At 35.8% G+C, this 23,720-nt stretch overlaps 1 protein-coding gene across 4 annotated transcripts; it reads right to left on the reverse strand.

The window, feature by feature from the left end:
• Positions 1 to 612: 612 nt before the first annotated feature.
• SPDL1 (spindle apparatus coiled-coil protein 1) lies at positions 613 to 22,429 on the reverse strand. 4 transcript variants are annotated; one of them, XM_045551205.1, is made up of 12 exons: positions 22,269 to 22,429; positions 17,585 to 17,767; positions 15,034 to 15,210; positions 13,075 to 13,269; positions 12,379 to 12,528; positions 12,181 to 12,279; positions 11,993 to 12,103; positions 9,930 to 10,070; positions 6,552 to 6,655; positions 5,796 to 5,983; positions 3,513 to 3,855; positions 613 to 999 (listed from the first exon to the last, which is right to left on the reverse strand). In XM_045551205.1, exons 2-12 carry the CDS (start codon positions 17,741 to 17,743, stop codon positions 852 to 854), a joined length of 1,815 nt encoding a protein of 604 aa, XP_045407161.1. In that variant the 5' UTR covers positions 17,744 to 17,767; positions 22,269 to 22,429; the 3' UTR covers positions 613 to 851. The 4 variants fall into 4 exon arrangements, with proteins under 4 accessions (XP_045407161.1, XP_045407162.1, XP_045407159.1 ...); XM_045551206.1 differs by having other exon boundaries at positions 903 to 994; XM_045551203.1 differs by lacking the exon at positions 613 to 999 and having other exon boundaries at positions 2,050 to 3,855.
• Positions 22,430 to 23,720: the final 1,291 nt, after the last annotated feature.

Consider the following 23,720-nt stretch of genomic DNA (forward strand, 5'->3'; position numbering starts at 1 on the left):
AAGTAAAAAACAGAATGGTCTTATGGGTACTGGAAGTACGGTTTCTACTGAATGCATAATGCTTTTGCACCATTGTAAAGTTGAAAAATAATTAAGCCAAACCATCGTTAAGTCAGGGACCATCTGCATATATACATCTAATAATATATAAAAATTATATATAAAATATACAAAATTATATGTATCTGAGAATTAAGAATCCCTGAAGTTTCTTTTTCTTCTTCTTTATTCCCTTTTAATAACATCCTATTATCGATACTGAGCTGAGTAAGAAAATAGAAAGGGGAGAAATTATTGCAGTTTAGTTTTATTTTAAATTTCAAAATTAGTTTTTTATATGCTTGAGACATAAAATTTAAATCATGTATATAAATAGAGATAAACATAGGTACCTTAACAAAATCCTGAAACAATATATATTTTTAAACCAAGTTTCCTATTTTTACAGCATAGTGAAATACTAAGTTCATAAAAAAAGTAGTAGGAAAATATAATAGTTACTGATTTTAATGTTCTCTTCTCAAACATATGGAACTGGAGGTAGGTTACTCAAGGGTTTACATCACTTAAAAAATTCAAATACAATGCAGCAAATATATATTAATTATAGCATTTTCTTTCAGTTAATAGTTTATTCACTGCAATAGAAGCTCCATGAAGGGTCATCACTTAAGGAACTCTCCAGGTTAGAATCACAATCAAATTTTGAACATGTGCTGAAAGGAACATAAAAATGCCAGGTCCTGGCACAATGAACAGATATAAATAACCCAGAAGGTGGGATAATCTTAATTAAGCACCACAGCAACCTTTTGGGCAAGTGGTACCATACTCTTATGAAAGAAAAGTCTTTACTGTTGAGGGCACTGGGTCTCTGGAGTTGATTTGGAAGAGACGTATAGAATTGGGTGTGATTTCTTACAAATTTCCTTTTCCAATTTGCTTGCAGTTTCTTTCCCTTCTTTAACTTCTGTTTGACGCTTTGATTCAGCAGCTAACCTACAGGCATTAAAGCATCCACTCTGAATTCAAATGTGGTTAAGAAAAATTAAAGAAACAAACTCCTAGTTTAACAGGCCTCCAATGAGGCATGGTAATATATGTTTTTATGTATGCAAGGAACAAAATTATAGTTTACTCTAATACCATGAAAAATACTAAGTCACTGACTCTCTAAAAGAAACTTTTACTATCAATAGGCTCAATATTTCAAAAGTTTATACTTTTGAACATCTTTAAGGCCAGTAAAGGTCATGGCAAGGCCTAACTTAAAGAATTAAGGTCAAGTGCAATGGCTCACTCCGTAATCCCAGCACTTTGGGAGGCTGGGGTGGGAAGAACGCTTGAAGTCAGGAGTTCAAAACTAGCCTGGGCAACACAGTATGATCCTGTCTCTACAAAAAATTAAAAAATTAGCTGGGTGTGATGGCACATGCCTGTAGCATGCCAGGCTGAGGTGGGAGGATTGCCTGAGCCAAAGAGTTTGAGGCTGCAGTTAGCTGTGATCACGCCACCGCACTCCAGTGACAGAGCAAGATCCTATCTCTAAAAAACAAAAGAATTAAAACATGATAGGGTGCCTACAATGATAAACACACCTAACACAAAAATTAAAATGCTAGGGCAATATTTTAATGTTAACATGACATACAGAAGGCTAAGCGCAAGATAAAAATAACATGGAATCGTAGGCTGCATAAATAGATGTGTATTTGTCTCAAATTTAAAAAAATTGAGTTTCAACTAGCAGAATAATTGTTTTAGAAAAAATAAACAGTGGAGATATTTAAACAGCACTGTAAAGATTCTTTGTAACAAATGCATCAATTAAATTTCTAAAGTATGCAATAGCGAAGTTCCCAATAAAACCCATATTTATTATTCCAAAATTATCTTAGGATTGTGTGTCTAAGTTAAGCATGTAGGAAACAAAAGGTTTGAAACATCTTAAGTTAGCAGATGGACTCACACACACAAAAACAAATGTTTTGTGGTATTTTATTTGTTTTTGCTTAACTAGCAAGACAAAAAATTTCCAACGTGCTACTTGAGTCAAACAATAGCTACATACATTGCTTAAGTAATTTTTATCAAGCAAAAAGAGGCAGAAAAAGAAATGAAGACCACACAGATAGCAAGGTTGGTGCTAATCAAGTCCGGAAATCACCTGCAGAAATACATACTGCTATAGCACATTCACACAACGAATCACATATAAACAGGCATAACCCACTGAATTCATTTCAGAACTATTTAGAATCATGTGTATGTGGCAGATATCATTCATTTGCAGTTACTTTTCCTTAACAGTATCAGGCTTTAATTTTATGTAACTTGCAGGTTGTAACATTATATGAAAATTCAAGGAGAGTAATAAATTACTCTTCCTTATAATAATAATAGCAGCTAAATATCATTGAAGTGCTTTCTTTGTTGAATACTACATTTAGTAGCACTGAAGACTTGAAGAGAAATCAGATAAAACATAGGAAGCCCATTTACATAAGGTGGGCTGTATCATACTCTTTCTACTCAAATGCACATTAGTAAAATGTCTTATTTTGTACTCCTCTTCCACTCATGTAGCCCTAGTAGCATCTCAAAGATAGCATTTCATAGGAGACAATCCAAGCCAGCTACCATCACAGCAATATCCTTACTTTTTTAAATATTTAAAGACATTTATTATAAATGCATCTATCATCCCATTGCATGCAGACATCCTACATCTTTCATCTTTCTTTTACTTTCTCCATTTTCCTCATATACTTCTTTTCCTACCCCACTCTTGGTCCTATTGTGCACATTTGGAATCCTAGCCTCAGCCACTGTTACCTACCTTCCCCTTCTACTCACTTTCTCTTACCTTCTGACCTCCATTATTTTTATTTTTTTAAAGGACAAGTCCCTTGGAACATTAATTCCTTCAGGCACACATGTCTGACACTTCTTTTAGTCAAAAACTCAATTATGCAGAAACTGGAGACTTTCAAGCTTTGGAAACAATGAAAATGAATTAGCTTTGACATTTTAAAATGTCAAAATATGTCTCAAAGACCATTCTTGAAGGCTTAGGATAAACAATTTCAAAAGCCATAAAAATTTCACCTAACTTTTCTAGAGGGCTGAAATTTCTTAAGACTACTGTAAGAGTACCTTTAAGAAGGTAAGTTAATTTTTCTTTCATGGCCACTCTTGAACCAGGAGAAAAATAACAGCACATTTATTCAAACTGACAAAACATTCAGAGATGGATAGACTGTGATATGTTTCATAACACAGAAATGTGTAGCTTTTAAAATGGTTCCTTTATTCAAGAATCCTTTCCCCTTGCAATCATTTTAGTCTTTCTGAAAGTTTTGGAAAAGTTAAAGGCAGGCAGATGAAACTGGGGGATTACGCTGCATGCAATACTAAGAAAATAGACAAAGAAATAGATAGCACAGTTAATACAGCTAGAGAGGAGAGACGGAGAGGTCTGCTGGTTGCCTTGCAGAAAAGAGGACACTGACCTGGGAGAGTCGGGGGTGTTTCCACTTCTTTCATTTAAGGCTTCAGAGTCAGCTGGAACTCCTATGAGTTTCACACATTTCTTTTCCTTCCTTAATGGCACATCCATGGGCAGATTTTTGTGAGGAAGGAGATTGACTAGTGGTGTGTTTATAGAAATCGATTTTTCTAACTGCAAGCTGTTATTTTCTAAATTGTTAGGACAGGACTGTGTCTCCTCTTTCTGAAGCGGTAATCCATCAACTTCTGCGACAACACTGTTGTTGGCACATCCATCTTTAGAGGTGGTTACATCCACAGGCAGCACCTCACGCCTCTTTTTGAGTACAGGTACTTCAGTTGTCTCTGAGAATAAAAACCATAAAAAAGATCCAGTCAGTGAAAGAAAACAAAGACACAATCAACATAAGACAGCAGAACTAGTTATTTATATGCTTCTTTACCTTTTTTCCATTCTTTTAAAATCTACTCATCTCCTTCCTGAAATGTATTATTTCTATTTTTTATTCTTTATTATCATGGATTCTATAAACCATATCTTTTAAAGTTTATTTATAAATTTTTGCTTAGTAATCAATATATTTGGCTCTAGGAATAAACACTTAAATACTCTCCTCTAGTATTTTGATAAAGGGGGTGGGAGTTCATTAAAATCTCAGTGTTGAGATGAGACCCCAAAGGCAAAGAGTCCAGGTTCAAATTCTAGTACTAGTACTTAGCAGCTGGGTGAGCATGAGGAATTATTAATATTTAATCTAAGCCTCATTTTCTTTATCTGTAAAATGGGGATTAAAAGCACCCGCTTCACTCAGCATTATGTGCTGTAAGGATTAAATGATAGGAAAAGGTCAAACTCTCTGCATATTGGTAATTTATGTCTATTATTCCCACTTACAACATATATTCAGAATCTGACTACTTTTACTACGAAGACCTCTCTAGGCCAACCACACCGTGTCTCATCAGCAATGGCCTTCTATCTTCCTGGTCTAACATCATTCTATCCCCTATGCAAGTCATATATACATTCACTGGATTAACTGCTCTAATATCGCTTCCCTACCCCCATATCAATGTGTATTTCATTTTCAAAATCAAAATGTCAGTGGAGTCCAAGGAACCATGGTAGGAAAGGTTGGTGGTTTTGCTCTACACTGTTGCTTTTAGATCATCATTTCCCCTTTCTCTTAAACCCACATCATGAAACTCAAAACCCTGCCTCCTATCTCTTTGCTGTGTTCAGTTTAATAGACCTTTGAAATTCATAACGGATGATTCTTAATCAGCATAGTCTATTAGAATCAGGCAAGAGAAAAAGAATGAGAGAAAGAAAAGCCTTTTAACATCGTATAAAAACCTTCCTATTTCTGACAACCTCCCCAGTATTGTTGAGTAATCACTGTGGTTCACTGAGACAATAATGAAGAGAGAGTTAGGCATGTGAAGAGTATAGGGGCAAACACTGGTTGAGAATCCTTAACCTAAAACATGTAACAACACATTTTGGGAAGGTGTTTTAGAATCATCACATTCTCAGACTTCTTTACATTTGGCCTTTTATTTTTTAATTTACATACAGTAAAATTTACTCTTTGTTGTGAATAACATGCAGAGATTGTATGGTTAGACTATTTTCTATGTCAGTGATCAGACCTATTAGATGTTGCCTCATATCTATCTTATTTTTCCTTAATAAAAGAATTGTCATTATTCAGGTGGGGACATGGTCTCTGAGAATCAAGACTGTACTTCCCAGCCTTTCCTGTAGGCAAGTAAGGCCACAAGACTCAATTCTGCTCAATGGGAAGGCAGCAGACCAACAAGACATAAGAAGCCTGAATCCTGACAGTGGAGTGATTCACCAGGCCTGGAATGCCTCCTCCAGGCTTTCATCAGGGGGAGGAATTAAACATCTATCTTGTTGACATCCCCATTATTTTAGGTTTTCTAGAAACAGTCCTAACTAGTATAGTTCCCAAACATTAGCTGCTTCAACAAAATTAAGCTCCTTGGTATGACATAAATCTTAAATGGAAAAGTCTCAAATGTCAAGTTTCTATGATGAATTTAGTTATCCAAAAAGTATATTACATTCATGTATACCAGTTCTCTTTGAATTTTCCTACATATTTTACAGCAGTAAAATTGCTTTATTAATTATATATCCATAACCACAAATGAGTTTGCAATGGCATTTGATTAAAACTATAGTAAGAAAAAAATTTGATATAATTTCTCAGAATTATTCATGATTTAAAAGACAAAAATATGTGAGAAATACACACCTTCAGGTTCATACTTCAGTTTTAATTCATCTAGTTTAGCTCTCAGTTTCATATTTTCACTTTCTGAAAGCTGGAGGCATCTTTCATTTTCAAAAAGTTTTCGTTCAATATCCAGAGCCCGTTGGCTCTCAAATAATGCTTTCATTCGCTGTATGGACAATTCCCCTTTAGTGCTTTCATTTTCTTTGCTGTAATAATAAAAAAGGAGAACCAAGAATTATTAAAGTAATATTCAATATAAATGTAGTGTTATAAATATTTTATTGCATATTTGAACTCATAGTTAAAATATATTTCTCTAGTGTTTTAGTAACAAAGAAATAATAAACAATTAAAATAAGCTTTGTCAATAGTATTGTCCCCACCCCCACCCTGAAAAAACTCCATGCATTCTTTAAAGGAAATGAACAAAGGGGGAAATATTCTTTTTCAAATTTACTCATGTATAAATTCCTTTAAGTCTTACATTATATAATATTTATTCTTGAAAAATTTCTATTATAAGAACATTTTCTGTTAAAGTTCTTTTCATTTACCAATATAAAAATCTAAACACAAAAACATTCAACTATTCGTTAAAAGTATTTTTTCTTCAATAATCAGTAATTATTATATCTTGAATAAAATATTTTTGTTGCCTTTCTTTTCTGGAATTTTCTTTTGGCAATTTCAAAACAAAAATTTTTAGTCACTCCTACTACTATTATAAGCAAGTGCAAAGTCTCCATCTTTCCATCCACTAACCCAGACACTTACTTTAAGTTATCAAGTTTTATCTGAAGTAAATCTGTATAATAGGTGTTATCTTCCAGAGCACCAGAGCTGGCTGAAGGCTTAGATTCCATATTTTCATATAAATTCTAAAAAAACCGCAAAAATTCTTACTTAAATTAGGTTAGTGTATGTTTATTAATAACAGTACCCCCACTTATTGAATACTTATCATTTGGCAGGCACTATGCTAAGAACTATCCATTTAACTCATCTGCCTTCTGAAATAAGTGAAAGAATTAGTATTCCTCTCTTACGGACAGGAAAACTGACTCAAGACACCACAGAGAAATAAATTGAGAAGAGAGAACCTAAACCCAGATCTGACTCCAAAGCCTATGGTCTAACCACAGCTATATCCTATTTTCCCTCTCTTGGATTTTAAAAATGGAATAAATAAATGCTTGCTGAGTTGAATTCTGGCCTTTATGTTAAAGTCACACATTGGAAAAATATGAAAAAAAGAGGAGATTCTTAAAGTTATTTTGGAGTCCCTCATCTGAGATTCTGATGGAAACTCATTTGTCTGGGGGGGAAAAAGGTAAATCTGCTTAAAAACTTGCAAAAAAAATTTCAGAGACTGTAAAGAAAAGTCCCCTGATTTAAGGCCATAATTTTCAAAATATAGCAGTAAGCCCACTGGTGGACTACATACACCTGCCAACTGATGTACTGTGAACTTAACCAAAATTGCAGCCCTTTAACGGTTTTTATAAGAGAGAAATAAAGTTATGAAACTTAAAATTTTATGACACACTAATGGCTACAATTTAGAATACCTAAGAGGTTATAAACATTTACAAAAATTTGTCATTTATAAACTTTAGGTCCCTAGGATGTTAATGAGAAGGTATTAATGCTTCCTAAGTTAATTTATAAAATTCTAAATTTAATGCAATTCTAATAAAAATACCAACAAGCTTTTTTGGTACTAGACAAGTTATTCGTAGAGAAAAACAAATGTGTAAGAGTAGCCAGGAGAACACTGAAAAAGAAAAGCTATGGTGGGGAAATAGCCCTAACAGACAAAACATCCTCCAAAACCTCAATAATTAAAACAGTGTGGTACTGACACACAGAGAAGCAGACCAGTGGAACAGAATAGAAAAACTAGAAATAGACTCAAGTATACATGGACACTTGATATATGCTAAGGGTAGCATCTCAAGTCACTGGGTCCAAGACTGACTTTTTAACAAAATGTCCAGATGCTGGGACAACTGCCTAGTTATTCGGAAGAAGATAAAATTAGATTTACACCTCAAATCACCCATAAAGTAAACTTCAGTAGGGATTGTGTTTCTAAATGAAAAAAGTGAAACCATACAGGTACTAGTCAAAAACATGGGTGAATTCTTCGACATATGCACACACAAGCACACATATGAAAACATGATCAACCTCACTCATAATTAGAAATACATATATATGTACACACACACACACATAAATATACAAACATGTACTCTTGGTCCTGTCTGCAGAGAAGGTCTAGAAGTGATAGCACTGTAGAAGCAATGAACACACCCAGTGCCCAGATGTTGGTTTCTAAACACCAGTCTCCACTAAAAGAAACCAGTGCTCCTTGCAGAAATGCTGATTCCAGGGCTGGGGCAGTGAACTAGGAATACTTTGTTGTGACATAAAGTAAGGAAGTACTCAAAGAATTATGTGCCAGAGAGTAAGGGAGTGTCCCTACTGGCCAAATTTGGGACAATGTGAATATGAGAGTAAATAAAGAAAGTAATGGATTATAATGGATAAAATAAGAATCCATGAGGCTATGATGATATAAATAAATGAATGGATAAATAAGGAAGAATGTTGTTTCCCATCCCTTTATTAGAATTCCAACTAATAAATGTAGAAGAAATGACGGAATTATCATTTGGCAATCATCACAGTATTATTATCTGTTTTAGGCAAGAATCATCAATGGATGTTCAAGTATAAGGAGAAACAGGCATTTATTTAGTCTCAAAGCATCTCCTAAGGTATTCATTGGGAGATGAATTACAAAGGAAAAATTAATTACAAAAGGAAAAATTATAACTTTACAGTGGAGAAACCTGGCAGACAAAACTTTAACCAAGCAATCAAGGTTAGTATTACCTATATTGACACAAACAGATATCATGTGTCCCTGAGTGTGATGCACTGAGAAGGCTATAATTTTACTCCTGTAGTATTCCTGTCTCAAAGACACAACTTGAATCTAATCACATCAGAAAAACCCAAAATGAAGGACAATCAAAGTAACTGCCTGTGCTATTCAAAAATGTCAAGGTTATGACAGATAAAGACTAAGAAACTGTTACAGATTAAGGGAGACTGAAGAGTCTTGACAATTAAATACAACACGTGATCCTGGACTGGACACTAAAACTGAAAGCATTTGTTTTTTTGTTTTGTTTTGTTTTGGTCTAAAGGATATTAGTGGTAATTAATAAAATGTGAAAAGTAGCTTAGCTAATAGTATGATTTAATTTGTATCAATGTTAATTTCCTGATTTTAATTATTATAGTGTGATTATGCAAGAGAACGATAACATGAGGTACTCTTGGGTAAAAAGACATATGGTTTCCAAGTTACTCTCAGATGTTTAAAAAATATATACATACAAAGAGAAAAGAGAAAGCAATGAAGCAAATGTGTAAACATTGACAACTGGGGAATCTCGGGGAAGGGTATATAATAAGAATACTTTTACAACTTTTCTCAAGTCTGAATTTATTTCAAAATAAAACAAACTTAGGAGTTTACTAGGACTTCTACCATGAATACCAGTTGTCATATAATGTGGGCAGCATTGAAAAATAATTCCTGATTAACATGCATCAAGAGGAAGAAATATCATTGACACAATGTTGACTGGAACACAGAAACAAAAGTATATACTAAATGATTTCACTTATATGAAGTTCAAGAGTATTTGTATATGTGTTGCAGATACAAAGGAGGTGGGGGTACTAAAAAGGGATTGGACAGAGCCTTTCTGCAGTGCTAGAAATGTTCTAGATCATGATCTGGGTGATAATTACAAGCGGGTACTTATATGTTAACACTCATTGAGTTGTTTACTGAAGATATGGATGCTTACACACAAAAATCAGACAGTAACAACAAAAATGCAGTAGGTTAGTTTGGCTCTACTAAAAGAAGCAACAGTAAAAAATACTGAAAAGCAAAAAGAGACCAGAAAAAAAAATTTAAATATTGGGTCAAGCAACTGACACTGAAAGTGAATTATATAATAAACTCATTTAAGGTAAAAAAAAAAAAAAAGACATTTTTAACATAAAATACAAACCAAATTCAAAACAAAATTTGGTTGCATTTTTTTTAAAAAGTGTAACACATACCTTAAATTTCTCCAGATTTCTAATTTCTCCTAAAAGATGTTTTATTTCACCATTCTTCTGCTCCAACATGGCAAGCAACCGTTCTTGCTGCTCAAATTCAGTCTGAGACCCTTTCATTTGTAGCAATGTGGCGATTTGTAACTAGAAAGATAAAATTATCCCTTCTTATAAAATTGAGTGGAAGATTTTGATAACCCTATTTTTGATGCAATTTATATTTTATATTATATTACTTGGAACTCATGTTGGAAACTAAAGTAATTAACTATTTCTTAGTCTAATAATTTAAAAAGATATATCAGTAAGTTTTATTACAGATATAACATTTGAATATTAATATTTATTTTGACTTTATGAATGATAACTGAAGTCTATAGCATAATTATTTGTACTTTTGTGAAACATGAAATTGAACTACGTGGCTGTGGTCTGAAAGCACATCACCTTAACTGGTAAATAAGTCTGGCCAAATGTTGCATATTACTCATTAGGGCCTGATGTGGTTCCTCAAAAATTTTGATTAACTTCAATTAAGGGGGAAAATTATTAAGCTACTAACAGTCACAAATGTGAGATTTAAAAATGACAAGGATGGAAAGTAAAAGGCATTCTATCAGGGCAATCCTCAATGTACCATGTTTTTGTTTTTTTTAGAGTGGCACTCGACTTACCTAATTATGACTCCACCTAAATCTGGAGTTGCACAGCAATCAGAAGGAAATTAACTAGACTCTAAACCTCGTATTTCTTTCTGCCTTCAAAAATTTCTGGAGTTATAAAAAGCATCAACTAGTTTAAATACAGTTTCGAGTAAGCAATGATATGAGGTTACAGGTATGTTTAAGAATTAGGGAGAATGATGACTTTTAACATTTTTAAGGATATCCTTTTTGTTCCTGTTTCAGATGGGAGGAGTTAGCCTAAGAAGATTCAGAATGCTTCTAGTCTCTAAAGATAGTCTGGGTCATCACAGAACATTGGGAGACTAAGGGTAGTAACCCAACAGATACTGTAAGAAAACAGAGTAAATGTGAGAAAATCTACAAAGAAATCATTCCCAGAAAGGGAGGAGAATCTCAGTAAACCTAGCAGCACTGTCTAGAAATCCTTAGAGATAAAACTCACAGATATTGTTTATTAAACAATTACTCATTTGCCAAGTACCATGTAAGTATTTTACTATACTTTCATTTAACTCTAGGACAATTCTAAGAGGTAGGTTCTATCATCTCCACTTTATAAATGAAGTTAACTGACGCTCTGAAAACCTGTCCAAGGTCAGAGCTAGCAAGTGACAGAATTATGATTCAATCCCAAATTCATCTAACTCCCAAGTTTAATCCCTGACCTTTCCCTACCTTTTCTTTTCTTTTTTTAATAAAATTCACCATCCTGAAGAGAAGAAGGGAAGATTTGCAGATTCCAAGTACTACCCCAGGAGAGCTAGGCACAATAGATGAGGGATCAGGATTCTACAGATTGGTAGAACATTGGAATCTTTCTATCTTCCACATGGTTTTCTGTAACCTCTTATTTGACTAGAAAGATGACCAAGAAAACCCTGGAAATTAAAAAGGCCTCTATACTTGTCTTGAGGAGTGACAAGGAAAGGGGACCCTGAATAATCTAAATTTCACTCTCTAATAAGCCTTTGTGAGAAAGCAGAGGAATGGTGAGGGAGTTAGTTTTAGCTGAAGTAGGAACCCTAGGGCTATACTTAGAGGGACATCAGGCCAAGAGCAAGAAATACTTTGATTTTTTCCCCCATCTACAAAGAAAGATTTATACCTCCCTGGCAAGCCTAGTGAGTAAACACTAAAACAAACAAAAAAAATCAATAGTTGCTAAATACACTATTACTAAATCTTTATTCCAAGATTAACTTTTAAAAAATATAAATGGATCTTTTGATTAATTTAAAAACATTTTTTTGAAATCACAGTTCTAGAAATAACTATATAAATACACTCTTTGCAGGAAAAGATGATTTCTTTGATATATGTGTACATGTAATGCTGACACAAAGTAGGCTTAATAAGCCATTTATAGTGATAACTCTATACCTTCATTCTTTGCATCTGTTCTCTATTAAATACATTCTGCTTCTTTAGCGACTGATACTTGACTTTCATACTGATAAACTGACGTTCCATTGCGGCCCTTTGATCTTCCACCTAGAAAATATTAACATGTTTAATTGTTCTTGTAGTAAATGAAATGCCAATTTAATCATTAGAATACTTATAAGTACCTCTGCAAACAAAGAGTTGCCTTTACTATTGGGATCCAAGTCTCGCTGGAGTGCCTGGTCCAACTGTACCTGAAGATCTTGACTTGCTACACGAGCTTTCTAAATTCAAAAGAAAACAGTTTAGCTAATAGAGATTAGATTACTAAGAAAACAACTTATTATAAATTGAAAAAGACAATGTTATTCTAATCATAATACCTCCAGGGCATTACAGTAAGAAACTGCTTCTTTTTCTCGCTCTTCTTTTTCTTCTTTGAGCCGGTCCACCTGGCGCATTAAGTTAGTATTCAGACATTCTAGCTGTTCTTGTCTGTATTGTAGTTCATTCACTTCTTCTTTGAGGGCAGCCTATTCAACAGGAATTTAAAAAGAGAAAATTCTCTTGAATAATCTTTCATTCAGCAGCTGCTCAGTTTGTCTATCCATAGTGGTTCACATCCAAAATTAAAACTAATGAACTAGTCAAAGGTTGTCAGGTGTATATTAAAATAATAAAAATTGCTAAATCTTTTAGCAGGGAACAAAATAAAAGTATTTAGAGACCACCTTTTTCCACCTATAAATTTAAAGCTTTAATTTTTAATTAACCTTAGCCTGCCATGAAAAAACCATGTTCACATGCATCTCGACTTCTGCTGCACCAACATTTTATAACACAAACTAGGATCAGAGTACATACCTCTAAATTCTTCCAAAGGTTTCATTAATTTAAAGGTAAAATCTAAAACTGTGTTATGAAGTAATACACCTAAAACCTCCACAAAACATTTAGCTAGATGAATGTTACTACGTCAAGAAATAATTCAAACTCCAAACTAGCTCTTAAGAATTAGTACGTGTAAAAATATAAAAGAAAAAAAAAAAACCCTGAGAAACACATGCCATAAAAATTACCTTCATACTCTCCGTTTCTGTCAGTTCAATTTGAAGAGCCAGCATCTCTGAAGACATGCTCTCGTGAACGCGCTCAGACATTGTCCGTAGTTCCTCTGATTTATAAGACAGGAGTTCCTTTTGATGATCTACTTGGTGCTTCAGCTGCTTTTCACTAAGCCTAGCTTCATCTAATTCTACTTTTAATTTTTCTATCTAAAGCAAAGAAAAAAAGAGTCTGATAAAAATACTTTATAAAAGTATTTTCTTTCTGAAAAACATCAATGATTGACCCAAACTTACTGCATAATGAGACTACTGGAGTTTCCTATTTGTCCAAGGCTAGGCATCTTTTAATAGATAGTGACATACCTTATCTTATAAACATAGAAATAATCCATACAACTAATCAGAGTAGGTCTGTATTCCTTGGAAGCAACCTGAAGGCACTGTGTTGCTGACCACTCGGCCTCTGTGTGAAGAAATGAATGGCATGAACAGACACGATGAAAGCAGGCAACCTGATTAGAGGGCTACAGTAGTAGTCAAGGGGAAAGATGATGGAGGTCTAGAATAGTGGCAGTAGGGTAGACGGATGTTTTGTAGGTCAAGTTCTTAGAACTTGTTGGTAGATTAAATTTGAGAAATAAGAGGAAAAAAAGATATGGAATAAAACACCAAATTTTAGCACAAGTGATTTGAGAACATCAGTAAAACTAAAAATATTTGACTAACTTACTCTTTGCTCTACCTAAAAAAGCCATCTCTATAATTGGCCTTGCCTTAGCCCCTTTTTTTCCCCTATATAATGAAAGCTACTGCTAAAATGAAAATAATATCCAGAGGAAAAAAAAGAATACATCATTACCAGTCATTAGTGTCTTAGATTAGTTTCAGACAAGCTGGATCACTATCTGCCAGAGTGGTATGCAAGATGATTCCATGTATTACACAAAAGCATATTTAGTTGTATTTGTTTTACTGCACATTAGAAAAAATAAACCAGCTTAAATATGTAATGTCATTGATATCACTACTTAAAAATGAGAAAACATTTAAAAAGAGTTAACTTAATGAGAAATTAAGTAATATGTGGTACACAGAAATAGAAAAAAGATGCCACACAAAAAACTAAAAATTGGAAAACAGGCTTCTGCGAAGACAGGAGAAAAGTCAGGTGAGTTTTGGTAGAGAGGTGTCTGGAAAAATTAGAGCACAGACTATACACAAAGAATAAAGGTTCTAGATTCCTTAGAAGCAACCTGAAAGCACTGCGTAGTTGAAAGTACCAAAAGGGAATGGATGATCACTAACCAATCATTGCATTTATGTTTGAAAAATGGAGCTAGTATTATTATAACATGTTGTTAGACTAAGCATGGTCATTCAAGTAACGTAGCCTTTGGACTCAGACAGCCTCAGTTCAAATCTTGACTGACAATTTCTAGCTCTAATTGTGTCCAATTTGCTCAATCTGTCTAGACATTGGCTCTCTCATATTATACGGTATCTTCCTTACAGAGTTATTGTGAGAATTGGATCATATATATTAATCTTCAGTAAACAAATTATGAAGTACAATTTCTAATGTCCATCAATTTATAAGAAACTACTGGCTTGGTTCACAGAATTACAAAGCATACCACTAGCTGCAGTAAAGGCCTAGTCTTTCTGCAAGGGGACTTGTACTATCCAAGGAGGCCATGCTGGTCACTAAACAAACTATTAATAAAACTTCATCACAAATATCCAGTTACTAAAATTAAATAGCTATTTGATTAGTATAATATTATTTACACAAGTCCCTTAGGTAAACTCCTGTGTCTCAGTGTTCCCACTCCCAATATTAGGATAATGCAGACCTTGATCTTGGCTATTTTGCATAACTGGTACTTATAGCAAAATCTTTTTCATCTACAGTTTATAGATGGCTGCATAAACATGGAGTATTTTTGTTCTGAAATACACAGATATTCAAACCTTATCTTTTAGTTCATTCACTTCCTGTCCATGGCTTCTGTTTAGTTGTTCTTCTAATTTCTCCAGGTCTATTTTTTGTTGTTGTTTAATAGCTTCACATTCACAGCTCAAACTTTCCAACATTCGACTCTTGAGTTCTACTTCTCTCTGAAGAGTATATTTTTCTTGTTCATAATTCTGAAAACAGGTTCAATTACAATTCAATTACAAAAAAATTGTTTAAAGCCATTACATACAATCAGTTTTCACCTTCAACTGTTTTGTTTCTGTTTCACACACACATTTGCTGCTTTCCAAGTAACAATCACATGCTAAACCTGGAATAACTTTGTAGCTAATCAGTCTTAATCTGCGAGGTGTATTTTGAGACTATGTTGAAGTCCATGCTTGAGATATCTAACTGTTTCTGTGCCCTATCAAAGAAGTAAAGAATGCTCCATGGTATGTCAACACATCAAGAAATCTCTGCTAGGAAAAAAAAAGGAGTTACTAGCACTTAGTTTTACTACTGAGAATTATTAGTTTGATAACGAGATACTCTACTTGTAGCTCTGAAAAAAATAAGTAGTTAAAAACAAAAAAAAGGTGAAAAAAGAAATATTGAATTAGCCCTTACTTTTAGAATGTAGTCAGTCATCTGAGAGATGTTCACAAAACGTCTACCAGAATGAATACAGTGCTGAGACAAAGCAGTAATTAAAAGTACTTTTGCTTACTCATATTAAAGTTTACAGATTTAAAAAAAAGGTATGTTTGAACTCCTTCAACAAACTTTTAAAAATAAAATTCAATTAAATTAAAGGAAAAAAGACTCAAAACATTCATATCATTCTCCCATTAAGCCATTTTCCCATAAAGCCATTCTAGTTTCAAAGGCGGCAAACTGTTAAAATAACACTGCAATTTGACGAGTTATTACTCAGAATGATTAAGTATAACACAGTGTTATTTTCTACTATTAGAGAGATCTGTAATCTTTACTTTGCCTTTACGACTTGGTACTGAATTCTTGGTCCAGAACAATACTACATGGAAAAACATACTGAGCATTTATTAAATTAAACTGATTTGTCCATTCATTCTTTCCATAAATATTTGTGTGCCAGGCATTAGGGATACAGCAGTGAACAAGACAGACAAAATTCCCTCTCTCAAGGAGCTTATAATCTGGAGATAATTAGTAAGTGGAGATTTAAAAGAGTGGCAATCATGGCAACTTTACATTACACAGTCAGGGTTGGCTTCTCTGTTGAGGTGACATTTAACTGAAACTTGAAGTTTGAGGATTCCATCTATGAGCAGAAGGGGGATGAACAACTCAGAAAAAGGCAACAGCTAGTGTAATGTCCATAAAGTGGGACTAGTACAGCCAAGAATAAGGGAAATCAGTTTGAAATGAGATCAGAAGTTTGGCAGGGATCAGATCACACAGGGATCTACCAACCCAAGTAAGGAGCTCAGATTTTGTCGTAAATATAATCGAAAGCTGTTGTGTGGTTTTTAGCAAGAAGGTGACATAATCTTTTGTGTGTTTTTGCAAGACCACTTGGCTACTGTGTGAAGATATATGGCATGAACAGCAACAATGGAAGCAGGCAACCTGGTCGGAAGGCTCAGCAGTCACTCTAGGGAGAGATGATGGAGGTCTAGACTAGAGCGGCAGTAGTGTAGATAGATACCTCCTAGGGCAAGTTCTTAGAACTTACTGATGAATTAGATGTGAGAAATAAGGGCCTGGGAAGGGTAGGGAGGACTGGGAGATGAAGACAAGTTAATTAATGGGTACAAATATACACTTAGATAGAAAAAATAAGAACCGGTGTTTGATAGATCAGTAGGGTGACCATTAATTGATTGTATATTTGAAAATAGCTAGAAAGGAACAATTCAAATGTTCCTAGCATAAAGAAAAGATAAATATTTAAGGTGATAGATATCCCAAATATCCTGATTTGATTATATGAATGTAATGAATTATCACATGTACCCCCAAAATATGTACATCTAATATGTATGAATAAAAAAAATTAGGGAAAGATATTGAGGAAAAACTCCTAGATTTTTGGCTCAAGCAATTGAATGAATGCTATTATATTCACTAAATAAGTTAAAAAAATAGTAAGAGAATATTTGGTGAGTGAACAGGGAATCAACTATTCTGTCTGTATATGTTAATTTGAGATGTCCATTAGTGGGCAGTTGAACACACAAACTTAGACTTCAGGAAAGAACTATGAGCTTGGTGTAGTGTCATGGGGTATTTGGATGTTTTTTAGAGGTCTGAAAGAAGTACGATCACCTAGGAAGAGTGGAGACAACAAAATTTGGTGGTAAGTGTGGTAAAAAGAGCAATCATAACTTGATTTTTCAAACTCAGAACACACTGGGTTGGAAAGAGTAACAGGAATTCATTTAGTTCATTGTTAATGGGGATGGTGTGGATAGGAACTAGATCTAAAATCCTCAAAGAATAAAGTAGTAATAATGCTAAACAAGACAAATCTTCAATAGCTAAGCACATTCTTACAGAGAGAAAAGTCCAAAGTCCTACCTCAGTCATGGTCATCATTTCATTATGACATTTATCCAATTGATTCTGCAGTTCATTTTGGCTCTCCACTAGTTGCAAACCATACTGTGCAGCTTTTAGTCGCTCTTCTTCAGCCTCTTTGAGCTTGCATCGAAGATTTGTAACTATATCTGGCTCCATATTTTTTTCCCTGTTTTTAGCCTACTGTAAATAGAAGAAATAAAACTACTTAAGCTTAAACAAAAAACTCCATGCAATGATATCAATAGAACAAATATATTCACTCAATAATACTACCATATGCACATAACATTTTTTCTTAACTTGTAGTCAAATTTGCATTTTTGTTTCAAGAGCAAGAATTGTAACAATATTGTTACTTGACTTGAGACCAAATCAAAAAGAGCAGAGCAGAATACATTTAATTTTGCTTCTACAAAATTCACCATCAGGAAACTATTTAGCTGTTGTGTGCTAAGCCTCCTTAAATGTTAAGGTAGAGTTGGTCTCATAATTGTACCATGTAATCAAAGTTAAGAGAATTTTAAAAAATCAAGAAACTTACATTAGCATCACTGGTACTTAAAATATAGAAAGGCAGCTTTGAATAAGGTTCATAAGGTAAAGCAAGGAATACCAGGTCTATGATTTTTCACAACAGTGTTAAATTCTTGAACATAATAAATCTGCTTTCTTGAAAAGAGACTAATATTTTACTAGGTATTCATAAGGATGCAAAATAGAAACCACATTCAGAGCAATTAAAGGACACTGCTTTAGTTCTAGATTTTCAAGCAAAGACTTAAATGTTATATACGGAAACATTCTACTTTAACTCAATCTTACTCATTATTTTTTCTTACTTGGCCCCAGCCTCTTAAGCCAGACTCAAAGTCACCTTTGCCTTCAAAGCCACCAGGTCATTATTAAGATGTTCCCCCCTGTCTCAAGTCCATGTAGTCATGCACTGAACAAGTATTTCTTGAATGCCTTATATGCTAAGCTCCATTCTGGGCATTCCAGATTCATTAGGGAACAAAATGGACAAAAAATCCCTCCTTCATGAAACTTACATTCCAAGAGAAGAAACCAACAATATATAATAGCATAAAAATTATATTAGAAAGAAGAAATGGAAAAAAGAACACAATAGGATCAGGGAGCTGAATGAAGAGATGGTTAGTGTACTAGGAGGCAGAAAATGAGAGAATTAGCCATACAACTATTTAAGAGAAGAATGTTCCAGGCATACTTCCTTATGGAAAGCCCTAAGGCAGAAGAAGGCCCAAGGAGTGAACAAGATAGAATTTAGGTCACAGACAATAGGGCAAATAGGCAAATCAGGCCATTATAAAGACTCTGGCTTCAACTCTGGGTGAAATGGAAAGTCATTCCAAAGACTGGAGTAGAGGATCTGACAATTTAAAAGGATCATTTTGGCTGCTATGTTGAAAAGAGGGCAACAAGGTTGGAAGCAGAGAGACCATGTGAGACAATGACTCAGACTAGGGTGGTAGTATAGGAGGCAGTGAGAAATGGCCAGATTCTATATATAATTTGAAGGTAAAGTCAATATGATTTTCTGACAAATGGAATGTGGGATGTGTGAAAAAGAAAATTCAAAAATGCCCCCAAGGCTTCTGGCCTGAGCTAGTAAAACAGAGTTACCATCAGGAAAGAAGGAATTCAAATTTAGAGCATGAAAGACGTCAAGTAAGCAGCTGGATATAAGAGTAAGAGAGGAGTCTGGGCTGGAGATATAAATTTGGGAGTTATCAGCATAAGTCCTTGAGACTCGATATCACTAGAGGATGAGCATAACTAAAGAGAAAAGGACAAAGGACTGAACCCTGTTATTAAGTAGGGAAGAAGACAGCAAAGTATATTTAGTAGTAACCAGTGAGGTAGGAGGAAAATCAGAATTAGGTGTTGTCTTAGAAGCCAGTAAACAAAATATATTAAGGAGGTAGGAGTGAACAATCATGCCAAATGCTGCTGCTAAGTCAAATAAGGTAAGAACAGAAAATTGGTGATTGGCTTTGAATTCATGGAGGTCACTAGTGACCACAAGAACAGTTTTGATATACAGGTAGGGGGCAAAGCCTGACTGGAATGGGTTTGAGAATGGTAGGAGACAATAGTAAGTATAATTTTGCTGCAAAGGAGAGCAGATAAATGGAGCAGTAGCTGGAGAGGAAGTAGGAACAAGTGTTTTCTTAGGTAGGCCATGGGAAAAATCCAGAGAAGAAAAACTGATGACAAACATTGGAGAACTGCTAAAGTGATGTCTCTGAACAAAGAGGATGAGGTTTAATGTAGAGGAACTGGTTTTAGACAGCAACATGGGTATGTCATCTAAAGTAAAGCAAAACATGAGTAGAAATGATGATAAGCAGGCATCACACATGGGAGTCTGTGTGTTTCTAACTGCTTCAATTTATCAATGAACTGGGAAGTAAGGTCTTTGAAATGAAGCCAAGGAAGGAGATACAGAGTTTTAAGAGAGAAAAAAGGGTATCCTAGGTTATCCAGGCTGGCAGTTATCACTCTAACTGCAAGATCTTTTCAAAGCCCGTACATGGTAGGGCCAGTTGGCTAATTGTTGCATTGTTAATGATAATTTGTATTTTTTGAGGATTTACCATTTACCAAGCCAAGTGCTTCAAATACATTATCTTATCTAATTTTCTTAATGAGCCCGAGTTAAGTGTGTATCGTCCTCTCTATCTACCAAAGGAAAAAATGGTGTTAACCTCAAGACAGTCCAGCCAGGCATATCCAGGAAAGCCAAAACACTAACTCTCATTCATTTAAAAGATTTGCTAGAATTCCTATTATGTGTCAGATACTGTACTAATGCTGAGTATGTAATACGGTGGTAACCCAAAGCAATATTCCTGTCTTTTTGAATCTTACAGTCTATTAGTAGAAAGGTATTACATCAAACTGTACAGTTACAAGTGTGATAAATTCAAGAGGGAGAAATGTATGCTACCTGAGCCTATAACAAGGGGGAGCTATCCTAATCTGGGGGGTGGGGGGAAGTAGGAGGGCAAGAACAACTTCCCTGAGAAGGTGACTTTTCAGCAGAGATCTAATGGATGACAAAAAGTTAACTTACTCAACCTAGAGTAGCCTTCCTTGAATAACTACAGCCAATGTGCGCCAGACATTGTGGTACTTTGTATAATCTTATTCAATCCTCTCAACAACCCAATGAGGTAGAAGGTATTTCCTCCATTTTACACACATGCAAACTGAGGCACAGAAAGGTTAAGTAACTTGTCTAAGGTTATCAGCTAGTAAGTGGCCAAGTGAGATGGGAACCAGAATCTAGCTGCAAAGCCTGGTGCTCCAACCACTTTTCTGTCCTACCACTCACAAACAGCATTTAGGAGATAAGGAAACTCTGGGAATCATGCTGCCTGAGTTCTTATCCACCTCCACTACTCACCGGCTGCATGAACATGGACAAGATATTTAATGGTTTGTTTCACCATCCATAAAACAGGGACAATAACACCCACCTAATAGGGTTGTTGAGAAGATTAAATTAGATAATGGATGAAAGCAATCAGGGGAGAGTTTGACACCCAGCTGAGGGAGTGAGTGCAGTCCAACAGAAATATAACGATAATCATTTACGTGATTTTAAATTTTCTAGGGACCATATTTTACATTTTTAAAAAAGTAAAAACACGTGAAAAATTAATTTTAAACATTTTATTTTATCAAATACATCCGAAATATTACCATTTCAACTGATAGTCATTATAAAAACAAAAGAGATATTACTCTTTTTGTGTTCTATCTGAAAGGTGGTCTCGCTAATAACCTATCTAACAGAGGAAAACAGACTATCAAACAGAAACTAAGGGAAATAAACTCACAACACAACTACCCTTTGTTTAATTAAAACCCGTGTGGCCTAACTTGTTATCTCTGAGTTCTTTTTTCAGCCTTGAAAAAGTTCCCGACTGGACAGGAGTGAGAACTTTCCCTGCTTCCTCAAGAAGAGACAGTACCAGATGCCTCCCGCCATCAAGAAGAAAGAAGAAACTAATTTCTGTATCAATCTGCTACGTGAGAAACAGAAAAGGCGAACACGGCAGCTTCACAGCTGCTTTTGTTATCAGTCCCCCGAAGCAGAGAAAAAAAACATTTCTACTCTTTAAAAGCACCACGCAACTTTCCTCACCACCCGACATTTCCTTCCTCCGCGCGTGTGTCGCGGCCACTCTTTCTTTCTCAGGAAAATAAACTTTTACCTTTGTATGTCCTAACCACTGTCTGGGAATTCTCCCCCCCCCCCCGCCCCCGCGTAAGGACTTCACACCCTAACACTATCTTTGAAATCCAGTGTGTATTTTACATTTGCAGTGTTTCAGTCCCGGCTGCCACGAGTGGCTAGTGGCGATCCTACCGGGCAGCGCAGATCCAGTGGCTGTTATCATTTTTAGGGCCCAGACAGAGAACCCGCCCTTCCATAGCCACCCAGAAGCTCCGAGAACGGAAATACGGTCCAACAGAAGATTGGGACCGGCTCGAAACCCAATTTATAACACCTCAGGGTTCCGGGAGGAAGGTGTTTCAGCTAAAGGCCTCCGCCGAGACCAAGCCCCAGGTTTCCTTGGAGCCCGCTCACCCTCTCCACTTCCCACCGCTCTTCTCCACACCCACCTCCCACCAAGCTCCTTGTCCCTACCTTTCTCCACACCCGCTCCCCTGCTGCGGCAACTGGCGGCTAATAATTTCAGACCGTCCAGATTAGTGGACGTTAATTCCACTTCACTAGAGAGACGCCGGCCCATTCACTCGGCCAGCTCCCGGGTAAGCGCCAGGGCTTTTTGAATGCAGTTCCCGCGAGAACCCCAGCTCTCGCGAGACTTTGCGCCCACACTGCGCGTGAAGGAGAAACTGGGAGACCCGTCCAGCAGAGCGCCCCGCCCCCTGCAGAGACTGCGCAGGTGCGCGTGGCGAGACATGGGCCTGGCGCAAGCGCAGACTTAGCCCCTTGGCTCGTTAATTTTACCTGGGGCTGGTTTCCTGGGAGTCGTGCAGGTAGCTGCCTTTAGTTGCTGTATTTGGGGGTTGTGCTTGTTTGCTGTTTTTTTTTTTCTTTTTTTACGACAGTGCCTCTGGAGGGGAAGTGTCGCTAAGCTGGGCGGTGGAGGATCACCGTTGTCGCCACTGTGCCGATCTCATACACCCCACTACCGGTGGATCGGCCAGCGTGCCCTCTGAGGTCCCTTCCCTCCGGTATCTGTCTTATGGTTCCAGTAACCAGAACCAGTGTGGCGGTGCCTAAAAGCATCATATGACAGAATCACAGTTATCATAATGGCTTTCTTTACCAAATGAGCCCTCCTCATGTATTAAATTTTACAATTATCTCATTTAAACCCGCAAACAGCCTTATGAGGTAGATGATATTACCCTTCTATTTTTATACAGAAAAGCAAAGCCCCAGAAGAGAAGAGTCTAGTCCAACGGGAAGAATTGGAATTTGAACTAAGGCAGCCTAATTCTAGAGTCCAAGCTCTTGTGTACATGTGTTTTAAATAATAATGTTTTTTAAACCTGATGCCTATTCATTATTAAAAAATTCTTGCGTATTTGAGGAGTTGGCTTTAATTCTTATTTCGTTATCAGTTTTTCCTTCTCTATTGGATCTTCTCTATCAGCAAATATGCTGTAATGATTTCCATCGAAAAAAAAATAATCGTAGCCTCCTTGACGGCAACCAGCTACCAACACATTTGTTTCTCTTTATAACAAAAATTCCTGGAAAAAAAAAGGTTTACACTCACTATCTCCATTTTCTTGCATTTTATTCTCTCCCCCACTTCAACCAGGGTTTGGTACCCACCAATACTGTGAAATGTCACCAGGAGGTGAATTTCTATCTTGCAAAATCCAGTAGTCACTATTTAGTCCTTACTTCTCTTGACATTTGACAGACTTGACCACTCTCTCTGAGTCTTTGTTTATGTCTTGGAATGCCACGCTCTCCTTGCTTTCCTCTTCTCAGTTCCCTTTGCAGGCTTCTGTCTCTCACTGAGCTAGGCCAGACCACAAAGAGTTAATCTGGGTTTTAAAATTGGCAACAAGGATGCCTTCAAGTTGCTCACGGTAGAGCCTAGTATATGCATCTGGG

This window comes from Lemur catta, chromosome 5 (assembly GCF_020740605.2).
Source record: "Lemur catta isolate mLemCat1 chromosome 5, mLemCat1.pri, whole genome shotgun sequence".
NCBI lineage: Eukaryota > Metazoa > Chordata > Mammalia > Primates > Lemuridae > Lemur > Lemur catta.

Coding starts and splice junctions, on each gene's coding strand:
- SPDL1 (XM_045551203.1), bottom strand. CDS start 17,743: ATGGAGCCAGATATAGTTACAAATCTTCGATGCAAGCTCAAAGAGGCT. Junction 13,270..15,033: donor TGAATGAACTAAAAGATAAG/GTTTGAATATCT, acceptor TCTTTGCTTTAG/ATAGAAAAATTAAAAGTAGA. Junction 12,529..13,074: donor CAGAAACGGAGAGTATGAAG/GTAATTTTTATG, acceptor CCTGTTGAATAG/GCTGCCCTCAAAGAAGAAGT.